A 16,411-nucleotide genomic window follows, 5' to 3' on the forward strand; every position below is an offset into this window, starting at 1 on the left:
ACTTGTGTTTTATCCCTTTTTTAATGATGTAGCCGAATCATCTTTCACCACGTGGACAAAATAATTTTGTAAAACCGGATGAGTTTTCAGTTAACCCATAATGGCATGGATGAACCTTTTCTCAAACGAAAATGACATAAATGAGACAAGCTTTTAATTAATTGATGGCATAGATGAGCCTTTTCTCAAAGTTCGATGGCATATTTGAGTCTTTTTCCTTTTTTTTTTAAAAACACACGTAATTGAGAATATCACCTTTAACAATACGAAATAGCTATTTAAGCACTATGTCAACCATGATATTTAGCGGTAATTAATTAACGGTAATAGCTTAATTGTCACTAAATATGTAGTTTTAGTGGCAATTACCACTCTTTGCAAATGTCTCTAAAGCCTATAGCGATAATATTGGATCTAATGACAATTAATTAATGTCGGTATAGACTTAGCACTCTTTGTTAATGTATATATTTGTTGCCGCTAAAAGTTATTTCTGTTATAGTGAATCAATGTAAATTCTTCTCAGAGTGTGAATATTCTATAAGAGTATTAATTAGTATATACTCCTAGACAATAATATTTCAAGTCAAAAACCCTTTAAAGTTTTGATTGGTGGGATAAGAGTGTTACTTGGTGTATAGACCATGACCTAAAGGTAAAGATTCACAAATTTTTTATTAGTTAGGACAAGAGTATTGCTTGGTGTATGGACCTTGACAAAAAATATTTCAAGTCAAAAATTCATTTTTTTATTAGTTAGGATAAAATTATTATTTGGTTTATGCACCTGATTGTATACTAACTTGATGATGATCAAACTATGTTCTAATAGTTCTAATAAATTTACATATTCCTAAGTCAATGTACGAGTCATTCCAACAAAAGTTCAAATAAAATCTACAACAGAAAAACTCTATCACAAAAGTGGCTCGCATATACTTTTACTGTAAAAAAAAAGTGGCTCACATATATTCCTACCATTATAAAAGTGGCTCACATATACCTTTTCATCAAATGGAAGTGAAAAAAATAATTTTAATTTATTTTTTATTTTTAATAAACAGACTGAATTTTTTTTAAAATCTCAAAATTGGTTTCTCAGTCAAATTTATTGTTGTGGATCATAAATGCATATTCAAAGGTGTGATCTTTCGTTAATACAAACCTATGAATTAATTAATGTACTTATAATCCATCGACGGATGTGGTGGATGAATGAACCACAAATTATGCAAAGAAAAATGGGCTAACCCATTGATGGCCCCCTTGTAACATCCGGCAATATGAAATAATTGAAGAGGCTTAGAATTTGAAATTTTCATTTTTTGAAAGAATTTAAAGTTTGGAAATTTTGGCTAAGTATGGAAAATGTGAAATTTTGGCCAACTTTGAACAGCCATAATTTCTAGCTCAGGATGAGTTAGGTGGAATTCCAGTTATGGTTACAAAGTTCGTGGAACGACCTTTCCAACGCCACCGAGTTTGCTCGATTCCGAGTTCGTATGAGGGAGTTATGACCTTTGAAAGTTGGGCAGTTGACAAGGAAATCTGTCCGGGAATCATTAAGGGCATTTTAGTCTTTTCCTTAGCCAATTCTTTTGAGCTCATATTGTTGTATTAGGATGATCTTTGGATTATTTTTGTCCCATTTTTGAAAGAGAAAGAGTTAGGGTTCTTGAGATTGAAGAAGAGAAGAAGGAGAAGAAGAAGAAGAGAAGAAAGAGGAGATTTGTCAAGACCATTGTGGATTTTCGTCGGGGGTGATCCCTATCAAGGTATGTGAGTTTTTCGTGTGGGTTGATCCTTTCCCTCACACACACTAAGTTTATTCTATGATTTGAGAAAAGATTGGAATTGTTGTTGAAGTGTCGAAGTTGTTAGTTGTTGTTGATATTGTTGTTGAGGTTGTTGAAGTTATTGTTCGTTGTGAGACTTGATTGGGTTGTGTATTTAGGTTGAAACCTATTGTAGGTTGAGGGGATTATGATTCTAAGAGCTATGACCCTTTAAAGGTTGATCCACCATCGATTTGCAGAAATTTCTGGGCTGTCGATCCCCATCTACGGGACTGACCTACGAACCGTAAATCGATCGACGGTCCGTACTGGTCAACCGTCAATCGGAACAGAAGTTGGTTTTTGGGGCATCGATCTACGGTCACGACCTACGGTCCGTGGCCTGACCTACGGACCGTAAGTCAGGACCGTAGGTCAACACTTAGTCTTTTTCTTAAATGAATTCTGGGGAAAATCTCTGACGCAATCTACGGACCTGCAGTACGGACCGTAAGTCCATCTACGGTCCGTCGATGGCAACCGTAAGTCCCATCTGTGTCACCAGAAATCTGAAGTCTCAGCCAAGTTTCCCCTCTTCTTTTCTCACTTTCTCATGCATGTTCCAAAGTAATTCACCTATGTTTTATAGTTGTTTTCGACGTTCCAAAGTGCGTCTAAGCGTTCAAGAATCCTTCCATAACATGTGATCGAACACCTTGAATTCATAATTCCGATTCAAGGAAAGATAGTTCCAAGTCAAGTGAAGTTTCAAGTCGAGTAAGAGTCTTAGTTTCAAGCTAAGTCATGAGTTTAAAGTTGAATTCTCTTCTAAGAAAAAAAAAGAGAAAGCTATTAGGGAACTAAGTATTCCCAAAGGAGGTTGTAAATGCTATTATATTTGAATAAGAAGGGAATCATGTTTTCTTTCCCCAAAGGAGCCTTTGGGCTAAAGTTTTGAGTAATTATCTCAATCAAAGAAAGAAGTTATTTTAAAAGCATGAGCCAAAATATTTTTGGGAGTAGTATTGAGCACTGAATTGGGGGACACGAGTTCATATTAACTCAACTCTCCATAAGAACCATGTGCCAACATGGGACTTGTCGTATCATTCTTTTAAGATGATCACGCAAGATTAGGCTAGTGGATCCACTAAGCAAAAGTAAGGTCCTATATCGATGGCAAGGTATAGGATGGTCCTTTGGCAACATGAGGTAAAACGTTGTATCATCACTAAGGCTCGTAGTGGTGGTTGTCGGTTAAAGAACCTCCCACAAAAGCTGTATTATGTTTATAAAAGAAAAGTGGAGTTTGTTGTCATTTTATCCTTAACGATCTAAGTTGTTTACATTCTTTTACAAGCTTTATATGTGTGGCTCGTGTCTTATTGCTTTACTTTGAGTCCAGTTATGTATATGAGTCGTTCAGAGTCAAGGTAAGTGATCTCTTGTTCTCCTTTCAAGCTTAAGTTGTGATTCAGCTTTTCCAGCTCACATATTCGTACATTCCATGTACTGATGCCAGTTGGCCTGCATCGTTTTATGATGCAGATACAGGTACCCCGGATCAGCATCCTGCACGTCGTTGATCCAGCTGAGCACTCCAGAGTCTGTGGTGAGCCTCCTTGCATTCCGGAGGACTCAATTATTTTGTGTACTTAGTTTTGTTCTATTAGGATGTTGCGGGGTCTGTCCCCACATCCATCTTAGTATATTAGAGGCTTCAATAGACAGTCAGACAGCCAGTCAGTCAGTTAGTTTTGAGTCTCTCATCCATGTATATGTATATATATATATGTAAATATTCTATTTTTGAGGCTCGAGTTGCCCTTTGGGCCATATTTTATTAGTTAAATTGTTTATGTCTTTGCATGACGTTGAGTTATTCTGTTGAGTTAGGTTTCCGCTGAGTTAAGAAAGCCAGGCCAAGGGTTCGCCTGGGGCCAGCAATGGTCTCCAGGTGCCGGTCCCGCCCAGGGTGTAGGCTCGGGGCGTGACACCCCTAAACTTGGCACCAACTTTCACTTGGACACTATAACTAGACTTTGTTCATTTTAAGCACCTCATGTCAAACCTCATTGTGTCATTTTGACACTTTTTATATTTTCAAAACTGCATTTTAAGTGTGTACATCCAGACACCTCTTATGTGGAAAAATAAACTAATTGGTATGTGACACGTGGAAATTTGATTTTATTTTTAAAAATCTCAATTTTAATTTCTTTTTTTCTTTCTTCCAGATCCCAAACCCCATGCCCCCACCTCTTTTATTCTTCTTCTTGCGCCTCCTTCCCCTTCATCTCTTCTCCATCAAAAAGGCAAGAACATAGGTTAGTTTACAAAGTAAAATACGTTTTGGAGAATAAGGGAAATCATACCAAATCGAAAAGTTTTTATATGACATTTAAAAGAAGATGATTTCTTGTGCTACTACAATTGAGATTTACAATGAAGGATATGTAAAATAAATTTCTTTTTTTTTCATTGGAGGTTGTTCTTTATTTCTTTTTTATTCCTTGAAATCAATTTAATTTTCAATGGAGAAGGTAAGAATGTAAATCAGTTTCCATTTGAAAGAAGTTGATTTCTTTTTTTGTTCCCTTGAAATCGATTTTGTTTTTGAATATGAATCAAGATGCAAATTCGATTTTCAAAGAAGATGGAAGAATCAAAGAGTGTAACCTAGTAAAATATTGTATAATTTTTAAAAAAAGTTGTGTGGTGATGGAGGATGGTAGAAGGTGGAGAAGATGGAAGGGAGAAAGCAAGGTAGAAGAAGGAGAAGAAAATATTTACAAAAAAATTCAGAATATTTACAAAAAAAGTCTTTGACGCTCTCAAAATTCGTGTAGCACACGTACTATGCTTAGTCAGCAAAAAGTGTCAAAATGACACAACGAGACACGACATGAAGTGTTTAAAATGAAAATCCTTTAGTTAAGGTGTCTAAGTGAAAGATTGTGCCAAGTTTAGGGGACCACCGATGGGTTAGCCCAAGAAAAATCTACTACTTTAGATGTCCAATCAACTTTCCATTCTCATGATTTAGTCAAATCAACAACTTCAATTGCTTCATATAATAGTTGGCCCAAGGATAAAAGAAAAGTCTGTAAGAATATTAATTGGTGTATAGAGACCACATCAACAACATTTTTCTTAGTAAAAAAATCATACTAGTTTGATTAGCTCTTAAATAGAACAATAATAGCAGGAATGTACATGTAAGCATTTCACCTTTGCAAATGCAAGAAAGGACTAAGTTAGATTATAAGAGAAATCAACTAATTTTAACAATACGTGTTTGTTACGAATAACAATATCAAGTTCAATTTAAAATAATCATAGTAGTATGATGGAGCAACAACATCAAAATTGGGAGTCTGAAATTTGTGGGCTATTTGGACATTGAGATAGGGAGCTGACTGCTAAAGCATGATCCAATAATTGGAAAAAAAAAACTCATCATATTTGTGGTCCTGTTTGTTTGCATAATAATCAAAGTTTGGTAGGTATTTGTAATAAATTTTGGTTGGTGAAGGGTGGCGGTTGAAGTGCTCATATAATTAAATTATTAATAACTTCTTTAATTCACGAAAAAAATAATGATATAAATGTCTATCCTTATTTATTTACTAGTTTTTGGGAAGGTGCGTTGCACGTTTGTCCCTTGTAATTACTATAAGATTTCTATATACTTGAAAAAATTGAATTTTAGAATAGAAAATATATATGTGTATTGCACGCTACTTAGTATAAATATTTGTAAATGATTTAAATACAATTAAAATATGTATCAATAGTTATTCATAAATTAAGTAATCAAAAGAGAAGGAGTGTAACACCGAATTAAAGCTTAACATCAAATGGACAATATGACAATCATAGCAAATAGTTTTAAGAAATTGTAAATTTCACATTAGTTATTAGTTATGAAGATCTCATATAATCAATATCCATTACATTATTATAGCATCACAATAAATTATACAACTTCAGATGTACATTATGTTCATCCCACAAATATTCAAAAATAAGATGAAATAGAGTAGACTAAAAATAAAATAGCTAATGAATTCTAAAACTTTTAAATAACAAAAATTAAAGAGAGAAGCAGTTCCAGTGTAAAATAACAAAGCATAAATAGATTTACCTCCTTTTTTATTGCATATGTGATGAGCAATTACATCCATCAACAATTATACATTAGAATAACTAAGTGTATGCATTAACATAAAGTGATCGTGATGAGCAATGTAATTACATCCACCAATAATCATCCATCAGCAATTATACATCAGAATAACTAAGTGTATGCATTAATATAAAGTGATTTTTTTTAAAAAAAATTGGTATGTATATAATAAGTCAGGAATCATAAAAGTCATATAAAAATTGATGATATACATAACATCTATGAGAATTCAATTGGTTAAAGTTGAATATGTAAAGTTTCTGACTAAAATCTATATATGTGTGCCATTAAGATGTATGGTTATTCAAAGGACATTTTTGTTCTTTAATGCTAAAGGATATTTCAGTTTTTAAAGGATATAATTTACTACCTTTTGTTGTTACAGAACACTTTATCTATCAAACTCCATTTTAGAATGAAAACAAATTAAATATTCCGTGAATTAATTCTACCTGGAAATATAATGAATTAATACCATAAAATTATTATTAAATTTTTTTTAATAATATTTAAATTTAGTGAAGGGGTAAAATCGTAATCTAACTTTGAAGTTAAGATCTTCGCACTCATAATAATACTAGTTTTCGAACACGTGTATCCCAGGCTAAGTAATAATTTATTAAAATAATATTAGAATAAATGTGTGATGAGTTATATGAACTTTGAAAGGGTTAAGTTACCTTTTGTCTGAATTTAACTTCAGAGTCCTTTCATATTCAAATTTAATAGAAATAATTAGTTAAAATGTATATATATAATATCAAATGTAACATGACAAGCTATTCAGATCAACGTGCTTCATGCAATGCAACATCACATTAAACAATGAACTTTAAAGTATGAAATAAACCTCTAAAATATAAGTTCATTTACAATATAGCGTCATATATAACAAAAATTATTTATAGTAATTCATGAAATTACACATTCAAGTGTAACCCAAATTAAAGCTTAATAGCATAAAAACACAACAAGTTTACCAGTAAACATCACCTGGGGATAAATTACCATAAAATGCATTCTTGACAAAATATCAAAACTATTACTTAATTGTATTGTTGTCTTAAATCTACAATTGGCTAGATAAATTTTAATATTTATATTAGTATGTATATATCAAACAAGTTAAAGAATCTAAATTTCAATTATATGAAATAATTCGAATAACAATATACTTACCTGAACTACTGTGTGAATCAATTGGAACTGCATCTTATGCTTTATCCAGAAGTGTTATGCATATTATATAAAACTTAATAAATTACATGAAAAGTTTTTTAACCGATAAAAAATAAAAAAAAACAATAAATGTAAATATTGGGATAAACTCATTTAATTGTACACTAATGGCTCGATAGATTCATGAACTTCATGTTAATTTTTTCTCAATTTATTGATTTATTTATTAAAAGATAAATGTATTATTTGGTAGATATTTTAAAAAGGTAGTGTTTAGATATGGATAAAAATGTCTCATTAAGGTGACTTTAATCTATGTATTTAGGAAAAAACGAACCAGCATTACTTTTTTAATAATTATTGAAAACTGAAAAACTCTATATACAACTGTTCTAACATAAGAGAAGATAGAAGTAACATCAAGAATTTGAATAGGCTTAATTAAGTCATTACAAATTAAATATTTTTTGAAATGTAATTAAACATTATTGTTAGAAGTTAAATTATTAAAATAATTATGATATACTACGGGGCAAAATCGTAATCCAACTTTGAAGGTACCACATATCAATGAATATTTAATTTTTAATAATTACATGAGTATTATTCAACACTATGTTTCAATAAAGGAAGAGATTTGTGTTCCAAAAGTCAATTGTTGAAGTTGTTCAATTGTCTTCTTAATTTTCTTTTTGGGGGTGTCATACAATTTATTATGATCACTACCTTTAGTGAAAAATACCCTCACAGTTTGGAGCATACATCCCAAAAGAAGGAATTTGATTGAAGAGTAAAACTATATAATGTCTTTAAACTTTACGTGGGCATTCAATTTGATAGTATTTATTTAGTTTTTCATTACTTTAGTTTAAGACAAATAAATAGCTAGATAGATACATATTAAAACCTTGAATATACTTTTTTCCTTTTAAGGCTTGTAGCTCCAAACATGCAATCACATTTATTCATAAATTTAAATTATTATTGTATTTCTAAAGAATTACATAAAGTATGGTACATTNGCTAGATAGATACATATTAAAACCTTGAATATACTTTTTTCCTTTAAGGTTTGTATCTCCAAACATGCAATCACATTTATTCATAAATTTAAATTATTAGTGTATTTCTAAAGAATTACATAAAGTATGGTACATTAAAGGTAATTCATAGATTGCAAGAGAATTTCCTTTCGAAGTTATAGAATAATATCAAAATAAAATGATACGATGTAAAAATATATATAGTATGCATCTTTTGTACACCTAGTCACCACAAAGTTTGTAACCATCATAAAAAAAATACATTAGAGTTTTCTGACTTTTCGACTCTAAAAATAATCATTATGATGGGTATAGTAGTATTCCATGCAATATATATTGAGGACTTGGGGTGAAATGGATAAAACAAACAAAAGAAAAAAATTAAATCTAAAAAGCAAATAAAATTGACCAAATATAAAAGAATAAATATATATAAAATCTACAAACAGAACATAATATAGATGATGCTAAAACATATAAGTAATAAGTGACTAAATTTAGGAAAGGATAATTGTTTGTAGCTATACACAATCTATTGAATGGTATAACATTTTTCTTATGTAGTTCTCATATATATCTTATACTCAGTGTGACACTTCCCTTATTTTTTAATATTTCAATGACATATAGTTTATATGTATACATAAGTAACGTTGATTATGTTTGTAAATGTATCTATCTTAAAGTTTGTGTCTTAAAAAACTATAGTCTCCTCCTTCTTCTATCCACATGCATATCAAGATGTTGTTTCCGTCTTCTTTAAGGTGGATAATATATCGTGGTATAGAATATACCTTCTTAGGATAGAATGATTTACTTCATCAGAATAGTGGTACCTCATATTCAGCTTAACTTGGAACTCACACAACGACAATAAATCACACCAAAAATTTTAAATTCAAGAAGAAGAGTAGAAGGTTAAAAAAAATTATGGTTGAAAAATGAGAGGAATCCCCTCTATTTATAGTTAACAAAGGGTAGTATGGACAAGTGTTTTTGTTGTGTCTTATCTAAAAAGTCATGACCTTTTCGAGAAGTCACAACCCTTTGGAAAAGGCACAACTTATTGAAAAAGTCACAACTCTTTGGAAAAGTCACAACTCATCAAAAAATCACAACCCTTTGAAAAAAGTCACAACTTATCGGAAAAGTCACAACTTATTGAAAAAGTCACAACCTAAGGTAGGGATATAATAGTAATTTAAGTTAGGAGTTCATGCTTTTATGATAATATATAGATATAGATAGATGTATAATTTTCTCTTTTCGTACATAGATAATACTTTTGCAAGGAAAAGGAGAGTGAGGAGGACTTTTCTACAATATCAATTAATTCCTTTTCTTAATAGTTGTTTTGCTTACTTATTACATCATTTTTAATTCAATAGCTTCTTTATTGATAATCTAATATTTAATAATCATAAGAAATCGATTGGTCTAATATTTGGAAGGGATGGTATAGGCTAGAAGAAGATCTCTCATATGATTTATTTACAAATTTTGAAATTGAAATGATACAAGACTAGCTCCAATTTGTGCAAAGTCTTCCTCACTTTTTTTTTTCTTTTGTTTAAAAAAGTATTGTCTATGTATAAAAGAGAAAGAAAAGAGAAAATCATATATATTTCAAGTAAAGGTATGTACAAAATATATCCATCCATTTTAATAGTGGAAATTTGAATAATGACAGTTGAGACCTGAGTTCAACTCTTGCATTTTGCATAAAAAATAATCTTCGTTTTTGCTTGGCTTTTCCCGTAGTAGCGGCTGAGATGGGCTATATTTATGGGCTGGATCTTTATTATTCTTCTTCTTACTTTTTTATTTTCTTATTTTTGCTCTATCTATCCTATTTCTTTTATTAATTGGTTTTTATTTTTTAGGTATATATTTTTTAATTTAGCCTTTTCTTCTTACGTTTTGTTCATTTTCTTTCTAACAAAACTCCTTTTTAACGTTTTAACTTGAAGAATTATTTTTTTAATAAAAATGATAAATTGTTATTAAATTTGAAATTGAGGTCAAAAAATGTTTTAAATAAATAAGATAAGTCAAAAAATGACTTAATCCTTACAATATTTTAAAGATTTTTGGTGATCTTCAAAGCAATATAATTAAATGGGGACTAATTAAGAATATAAAAGATTCAAAAAAATAAATATAGTATAATACTACAAAATAATAGAAAAAAAAAAGCACAGATTTTTTTTTTAAAAAAAATTCTATGGAGTAGAACAAAAGTAGAAAGACGCTAAATGGGGCACGGAAAGTCTACTTAAATTTGGTGGGTTAAACTCAGTTAAAGTTAGTCTTTCTCTTCTTCACACTATAATTTTCCAAAGTTTGCTTGGCGAGGTAATTCTTTTTGTTTTCTACTTTCATTTTTCTGAATCTTTTTATTTACCCTGAGAAGTTATCGAGGTTTTCTAGTTAATTTATCTGAACACTATTGCATGTATCTCGTTTAAAGGAAAGTTGTTCTGTTTGTTTCCTTCCCGAGTGAAGTGTCAAATCCATATGGGTTTCAATCATTAGCAATTCTATCATTCAATTGTGTGTTCATGTCTAATCTTAGTTTAGGCTTTAAACACTATTGCATGTATCTCTATGCAAGTTATTGTTAGGTACTGAGGCGTAGTTGTATAATAGGGATATCCAGGTCAGGTCAGCTTGTGTTCTGCTCGATTAATTCAATCGGTACCGTCTACCTTCCACCATAATGGATAACCTTACCATCTGAGACTTAGGAAAGAGTTCTTCCAGTATCACCTCTTCTAGGATTCTAACTTTGGTTTCCGAGGTTGTTTCTCCGACTTTTTAACTGCTAAGATAGCAGACTGCAACTTTGGTCCATGGTTTCCTGATGTTTCTTCAATCTTTTGATGAAAAACGATCATGAATCCGTATAAAAATATATTTGAACACTATAACTAGTAACTACAGATTTTTATTTTTGTGAACTTAAAGTGAGATGTTCAATGTTTGTGTGATGAACTCAAGCTAACAGTCTCCATGTAATAAACCGTAAAAAAGAAAAATCATGTCTTTATTCATAGGATACTAACACTACATAAGCATCACCGATTATGAATGGTAAAGGCTTATATTTGCTTCACCGCAACATATTAGGCTTGAATCCTGCAATTTTTAAAAAAGAAGACTAAAAGTCAAGATCTTCAAGGATGTAGGAAATAGAAAATTCATTGCTATATAAAAATTAATCTTTTGAAGGAAAAAGATCAAGGTAATACCTGGAGGTTACATATCCTTTTTTGTATTTCTTCATTCTCGTAAGAATTTTGTGTTCCAATTCTACATCCATCCTCGAAAACCACACTGGATATCGAGTTGACAACATTATGTATATTACGGACAGTCCAATTACAAGTCCACAACCGTAACCCATGAGAACCGTCTGCCAACTTATCATTGATGAATCTCCTTCTTCTTCTTCTTCTTGATCTAGCCCAAATGGAGTTGTTGCTTGTGGTACCCCTTCATCACTGCCACAATCTTTTGAGAGTGGCAATCCACGTAACCTATCATTCCCTTGGTATGAACAATTCTCAAACGTATCAAATTGTTTTCCTTTCGGAATGCATCCAACAAGATGATTGTGAGAGAGATTTAGGACTTCAAGTGATGTGAGGGATGCAAGTTGTTGTGGAATTTCTCCGCCGATTTTGTTGGATGAGAGATCCAATGATTCAAGTACAGATAAATGTTGCATTGATGTTGGTATATGACCTTTCAAGTTATTATGAGACAAGTTCAACGTACGAAGTCCAATTAGATCTCCAATAATACTTGGGATAGAACCTTCAAATCTATTCATTGAGAGATCGATAATTATGTCCGTAGTCAAAACTTGAGGAAGTTCAAGATCCAGTCCCTTTGTTGTCACTATCAAAGAATTTGTGTATAAAGTAGAATATGTTTCTGCTACATACTCTGGGGTTCCACTATTCTCACCAATCATTTTCATGGCTTGAAAATTCTCAAAAAGGCTCACAGGTAAATCTCCACTGAATCCATTGGATGAGAGATCTATTACTAGAATTTTAGCAAACAAGTTCTCAGTCCTTGAATCATTTATAGGGCCATGCAGCTTATTTGATCTCAATTTTAAAATCTGCAAATCAGGTAGGGCTCCCAACCATTTTGGAAATGTGTCATTCAACTCATTATTACCTAAATCAAAGAGTTGCAAATATTTGCAATTGATCAAAGATCGTGGGACTTTCCCCTCTAGCTTATTCCCATCCATTTTAATGACTCTGAGTTGGTTCCCATTACTAAAAGTTGTATTAATTGTCCCACTAAGACTGTTGTTGCTTAAATCCAAAACCCAAAGTTCACTCATCTCACCCAAACATTGTGGTATTGTTCCGTCCAAATTACAACTTCCCAAATTTAGCACACCCAAATTCAGATCGCAGATGGCTGAATCAATATGTCCACTGAGATTATTTTGAGAAAGAATAAGATAATATAGTCCCTGCTGGTTTAGGAATGACTTTGGAATAGGACCTTCCAGCTGATTTTGTTTTACAGAAATGGAAAACAATGTTTGGGATTTGAACTCCTGAATCTTTCCACTGAAATGGTTATCACTCAAGTCTAAATCAAATAGTGAAGGGAGGGAGAATATCCAGGATGGTATAGTCCCGTTTAAGTGGTTTGATGACAAGCTGAGTGATTGTAGGTTTTGCAGTCCACTAACACCCGGGGGAATTGGACCAGTTAGGTAATTGGACGAAAAGTCTAACGTTTCAAGTTGTGTCCAGCTTCTGTTAAAGGGTAAGTACTCAAGTTGGAGATCAAAGTTGTTATTTCTAAGTGAGAACTCCCTGAGCTTTCCAAATCTCAAGAACGGAGAAATTGGTCCTTCAAGATGATTATTATGAAGGTCCAAAACCTCTATGTTGGTTAGATTCCATAAAGGATTAAGAATGGGCCCCGAGAGATTGGAAGAACTCATCACTAAGTCAAGCAATGAAGTTAGATGACTAAATGATTCAGGTATCTTACCAGTGAAATTCACACCACTCAGATATAACTCCATGAGTGATGCACTGGTATTCCATTTGGTCATGGGAAATCTAACTGTGAGCTGGGGATTGTTTGTTAAATCCAGAGATTCTAAGTTGGAAAGGTGGAAAACTCTTTTGGGCAATATCCCACGTAACTGTGTGTATGGAAGCCATAGAGTTGTTAAATAAGAAGAGAAATTTAGAGGAAAGGTGTAACGTCCGGCAATGTGAAAATAATTGAAGAGGCTTAGAATTGGAAATTTTCTTTTTTGGAAAGAATTTGAAAATCTGGAGAATTTTTTTTTTTGGCCAAGTATGGAAAAGGTGAGTTTTTGGCCAACTTTGATCAGTCATAACTTCTAGCTCATGATGATTTAGAAGTATTTCCAGTTATGGTTGCATAGCCCTCGGAACGATCTTTCCAACGCCACCGAGTTTGCTCGATTCCGATTTCGTATGAGTGAGATATGCCCTCTGAAAGTTGGGCAGTTGACAAGGAATTCCGTCCGAGAATTTTTAAGGGCATTTTGGTCTTTTCCCTAGCTATTTCTTTTGAAGATATATTGTTGTGTTAGGCTGATATTTGGATAATTTTTCCATTGTAAGATAGTGAAGGCTAAGGCTTGAGAGTGAAGAAGAGAGGAAGAAGAGAAGAAGGAGAAGAAGAAGGGAATAAAGAGGAAGATCAAGCAAGTTCCGTCAAGATCATCGTGGATTTTCATCGGGGGTGATCCCTATCAAGGTATGTGAGCTTTTAGTGGTGGGTGATCCTTTCCCCCACACACCTAGCCCCTTTTATTCATTAAGAAAGGTTTGGTTATGTTGTTAAAGTTGTTAGTTGTTGTTGTTGGAAATATTGTTGGTGGTGGGACCTGATTGGATTGTGTTTTTGAGTGGTATTCTATTGAATGTTGAGGGATTTTATGTTTCTAAGTGATTGGGGCTGGAACCTTTGAGGTTAGAGGATTTAGAGTTGGAGACGTGAAGGAGAAAGTCGGGCAGCTTGCGAGGAGCACGTCCGCGTCGCGGACTTGTTCCCTCTGTGAACAAAAATCTGCTCCGCGTCGCGGACTCCACTGTTTTCAGAATTTATGTTCGAAGATTTTCTTTAGTTTGGCTGTCCCAAATCATTCCTAAATCATTCCTAAACACCATGAGGTCCTTCCAAATACCAATCAAGTCCTTGAATCCATAATTAAATTCGAGAAAGTTAGGATCAAGTCAAGTGAAGTTAGAAGTCAAGTGGAGTTAGAGCCAAGCTTAGAAGTTAAGCAAGTCAAAACAAGTCTTTAAAGCTTTTCAAGAGTCGTTATTGAACGTCTTAACGTCGTTTCAAGTTTCAAGTTGAGTTAAGAGTTTCAAGTCAAGTCAAAAGTAAAGAGTTTAAGTAAAGTAAGGAGTAAAGAGTCGAGTCCATTTCTCCAAAGTTATTAGGGAACTATGTACTTCCCAAAGAAGTTCTAAATGTTTTTACATTTAAGTAAGAAAGGAGCCATGTTTTCCAAAAGAGCCTTTGGGCTAAGTTTTGAGTAATTATCTCAATCAAAGGAAGAAGTTATTTTAAAAGCATGAGCCAAAGTATTTTTTTTTTGGGAGTAGTATTGAGCACCGAATTGGGGACACGAGTTCATATTAACTCGACTCTCCATAAGAACCATACGCCAACATGGGACTTGACGTATCATTCTTTTTAGATGATCACGTAAGATTAGGCTAGTGGATCCACTAAGCAAAGGTAAGGTCCTATATCGATGGCAAGGTATAGGATGGTCCTTTGGCAACGTGAGGTAAAACGTTGTATCATCACTAAGGCTCGTAGTGGTGGTTGTCGGTTAAAGAACCTCCCACAAAAGCTGTATTATGTTTATAAAAGAAAAGTTGAATTTGTTATCATTTTATCCTTAACGATCTAAGTTGTTTACATTCTGTTACAAGCTTATTATGTATGGCTTGTGTCTTATTGCTTTACTTTGAGTCCAGTTATTTGTATGAGTTGTTCAGAGTCAAGGTAAGTGATCTCTTGTTCTCCTTTCAAGCTTAAGTTGTGGTTCAGCTTTTCCAGCTCACATATTCGTACATTCCATGTACTGATGCCAGTTGGCCTGCATCGTCTTATGATGCAGATACAGGTACCCCGGATCAGCATCCTGCGCGTCGTTGATCCAGCTGAGCACTCCAGAGTCTGTGGTGAGCCTCCTTGCATTCCGGAGGACTCAATTACTTTGTGTACTTAGTTTTGTTCTATTAGGGTGTTGCGGGGTCTGTCCCCACATCCATCTCAGTATATTAGAGGCTTCAATAGACAGTCAGACAGTCAGTCAGTCAGTTAGCTTTGAGTCTCTCATCCATGTATATGTATATATATGTAAATATTCTATTTTGAGACTCGAGTTGCCCTTTGGGCCGTAATTGTTATTAGTTACGTTGTTTATGTCTTTGCATGACATTGAGTTATTCGGTTGAGTTAGGTTTCCGCTGAGTTAAGAAAGCCAGGCCAAGGGTTCGCCTGGGACCAGCAATGGTCTCCAGGTGCCGGTCCCGCCCAGGGTGTAGGCTCGGGACGTGACAAAAGGTGGAAGAGATGTTCACAAAGTTAAGGTCGAGCTCTCTTAATTGGGTCAAGTTTTTCAGGAACAATTCAAAATTGTTAGGTCCGAATCTAACCCCATAATCACTCTGGATACGAAGAACCCGTAATTTAGAAAGGTGAGAGATTTCTGTTGGGATTAGACCTGTAAAACTTGTAAGAAGCAAATCAAGATGCGTCAAACTAGAAAACTCACCAAATTTAGGTGAAATGAGCGACCCAGAAAAATCATTACAAGATAAATCAAGCCTTTTGAGATTGGAGAGTTGAAAGAGGCTACTATTGAAATGAAACTTGCCTTGAAGTTTGTTGCAAGTGAGGTTGAGCTCAATCACTTGTCCTGTCATCTCATCACAATGAACTCCATCCCAAGAGCAACAATCTGTGCTCTTGTTCCATGAAAGAGTTTTTGGATATGACTGAATCCATTGGCCTCTTATGCCGATACAATAACCAGAAACATTAGGATCTATTGTAAACATGTGTTTGAAATGTAGAAGAGAAAGAGCTTGATTTTTGGGGCATAAATGAGGTGAGGATGAGGACAAAACAAGTTGAAAGAGAAAGGGATATATCATAAAAAATACAAGGTTTACGTAGCCCAT

General features: G+C 33.3%; 1 protein-coding gene across 1 annotated transcript; it reads right to left on the minus strand.

Annotated features, from left to right (window-relative positions):
- Positions 1 to 11,403: 11,403 nt before the first annotated feature.
- On the minus strand, positions 11,404 to 16,411 carry LOC125851465 (receptor-like protein Cf-9 homolog). The gene is made up of 2 exons (XM_049531253.1): positions 15,795 to 16,411; positions 11,404 to 13,432 (listed from the first exon to the last, which is right to left on the minus strand). Exons 1-2 carry the CDS (start codon positions 16,409 to 16,411, stop codon positions 11,404 to 11,406), a joined length of 2,646 nt encoding a protein of 881 aa, XP_049387210.1.

The sequence above is a fragment of the Solanum stenotomum genome, unplaced genomic scaffold (assembly GCF_019186545.1).
Source record: "Solanum stenotomum isolate F172 unplaced genomic scaffold, ASM1918654v1 scaffold26054, whole genome shotgun sequence".
Lineage (NCBI taxonomy): Eukaryota > Viridiplantae > Streptophyta > Magnoliopsida > Solanales > Solanaceae > Solanum > Solanum stenotomum.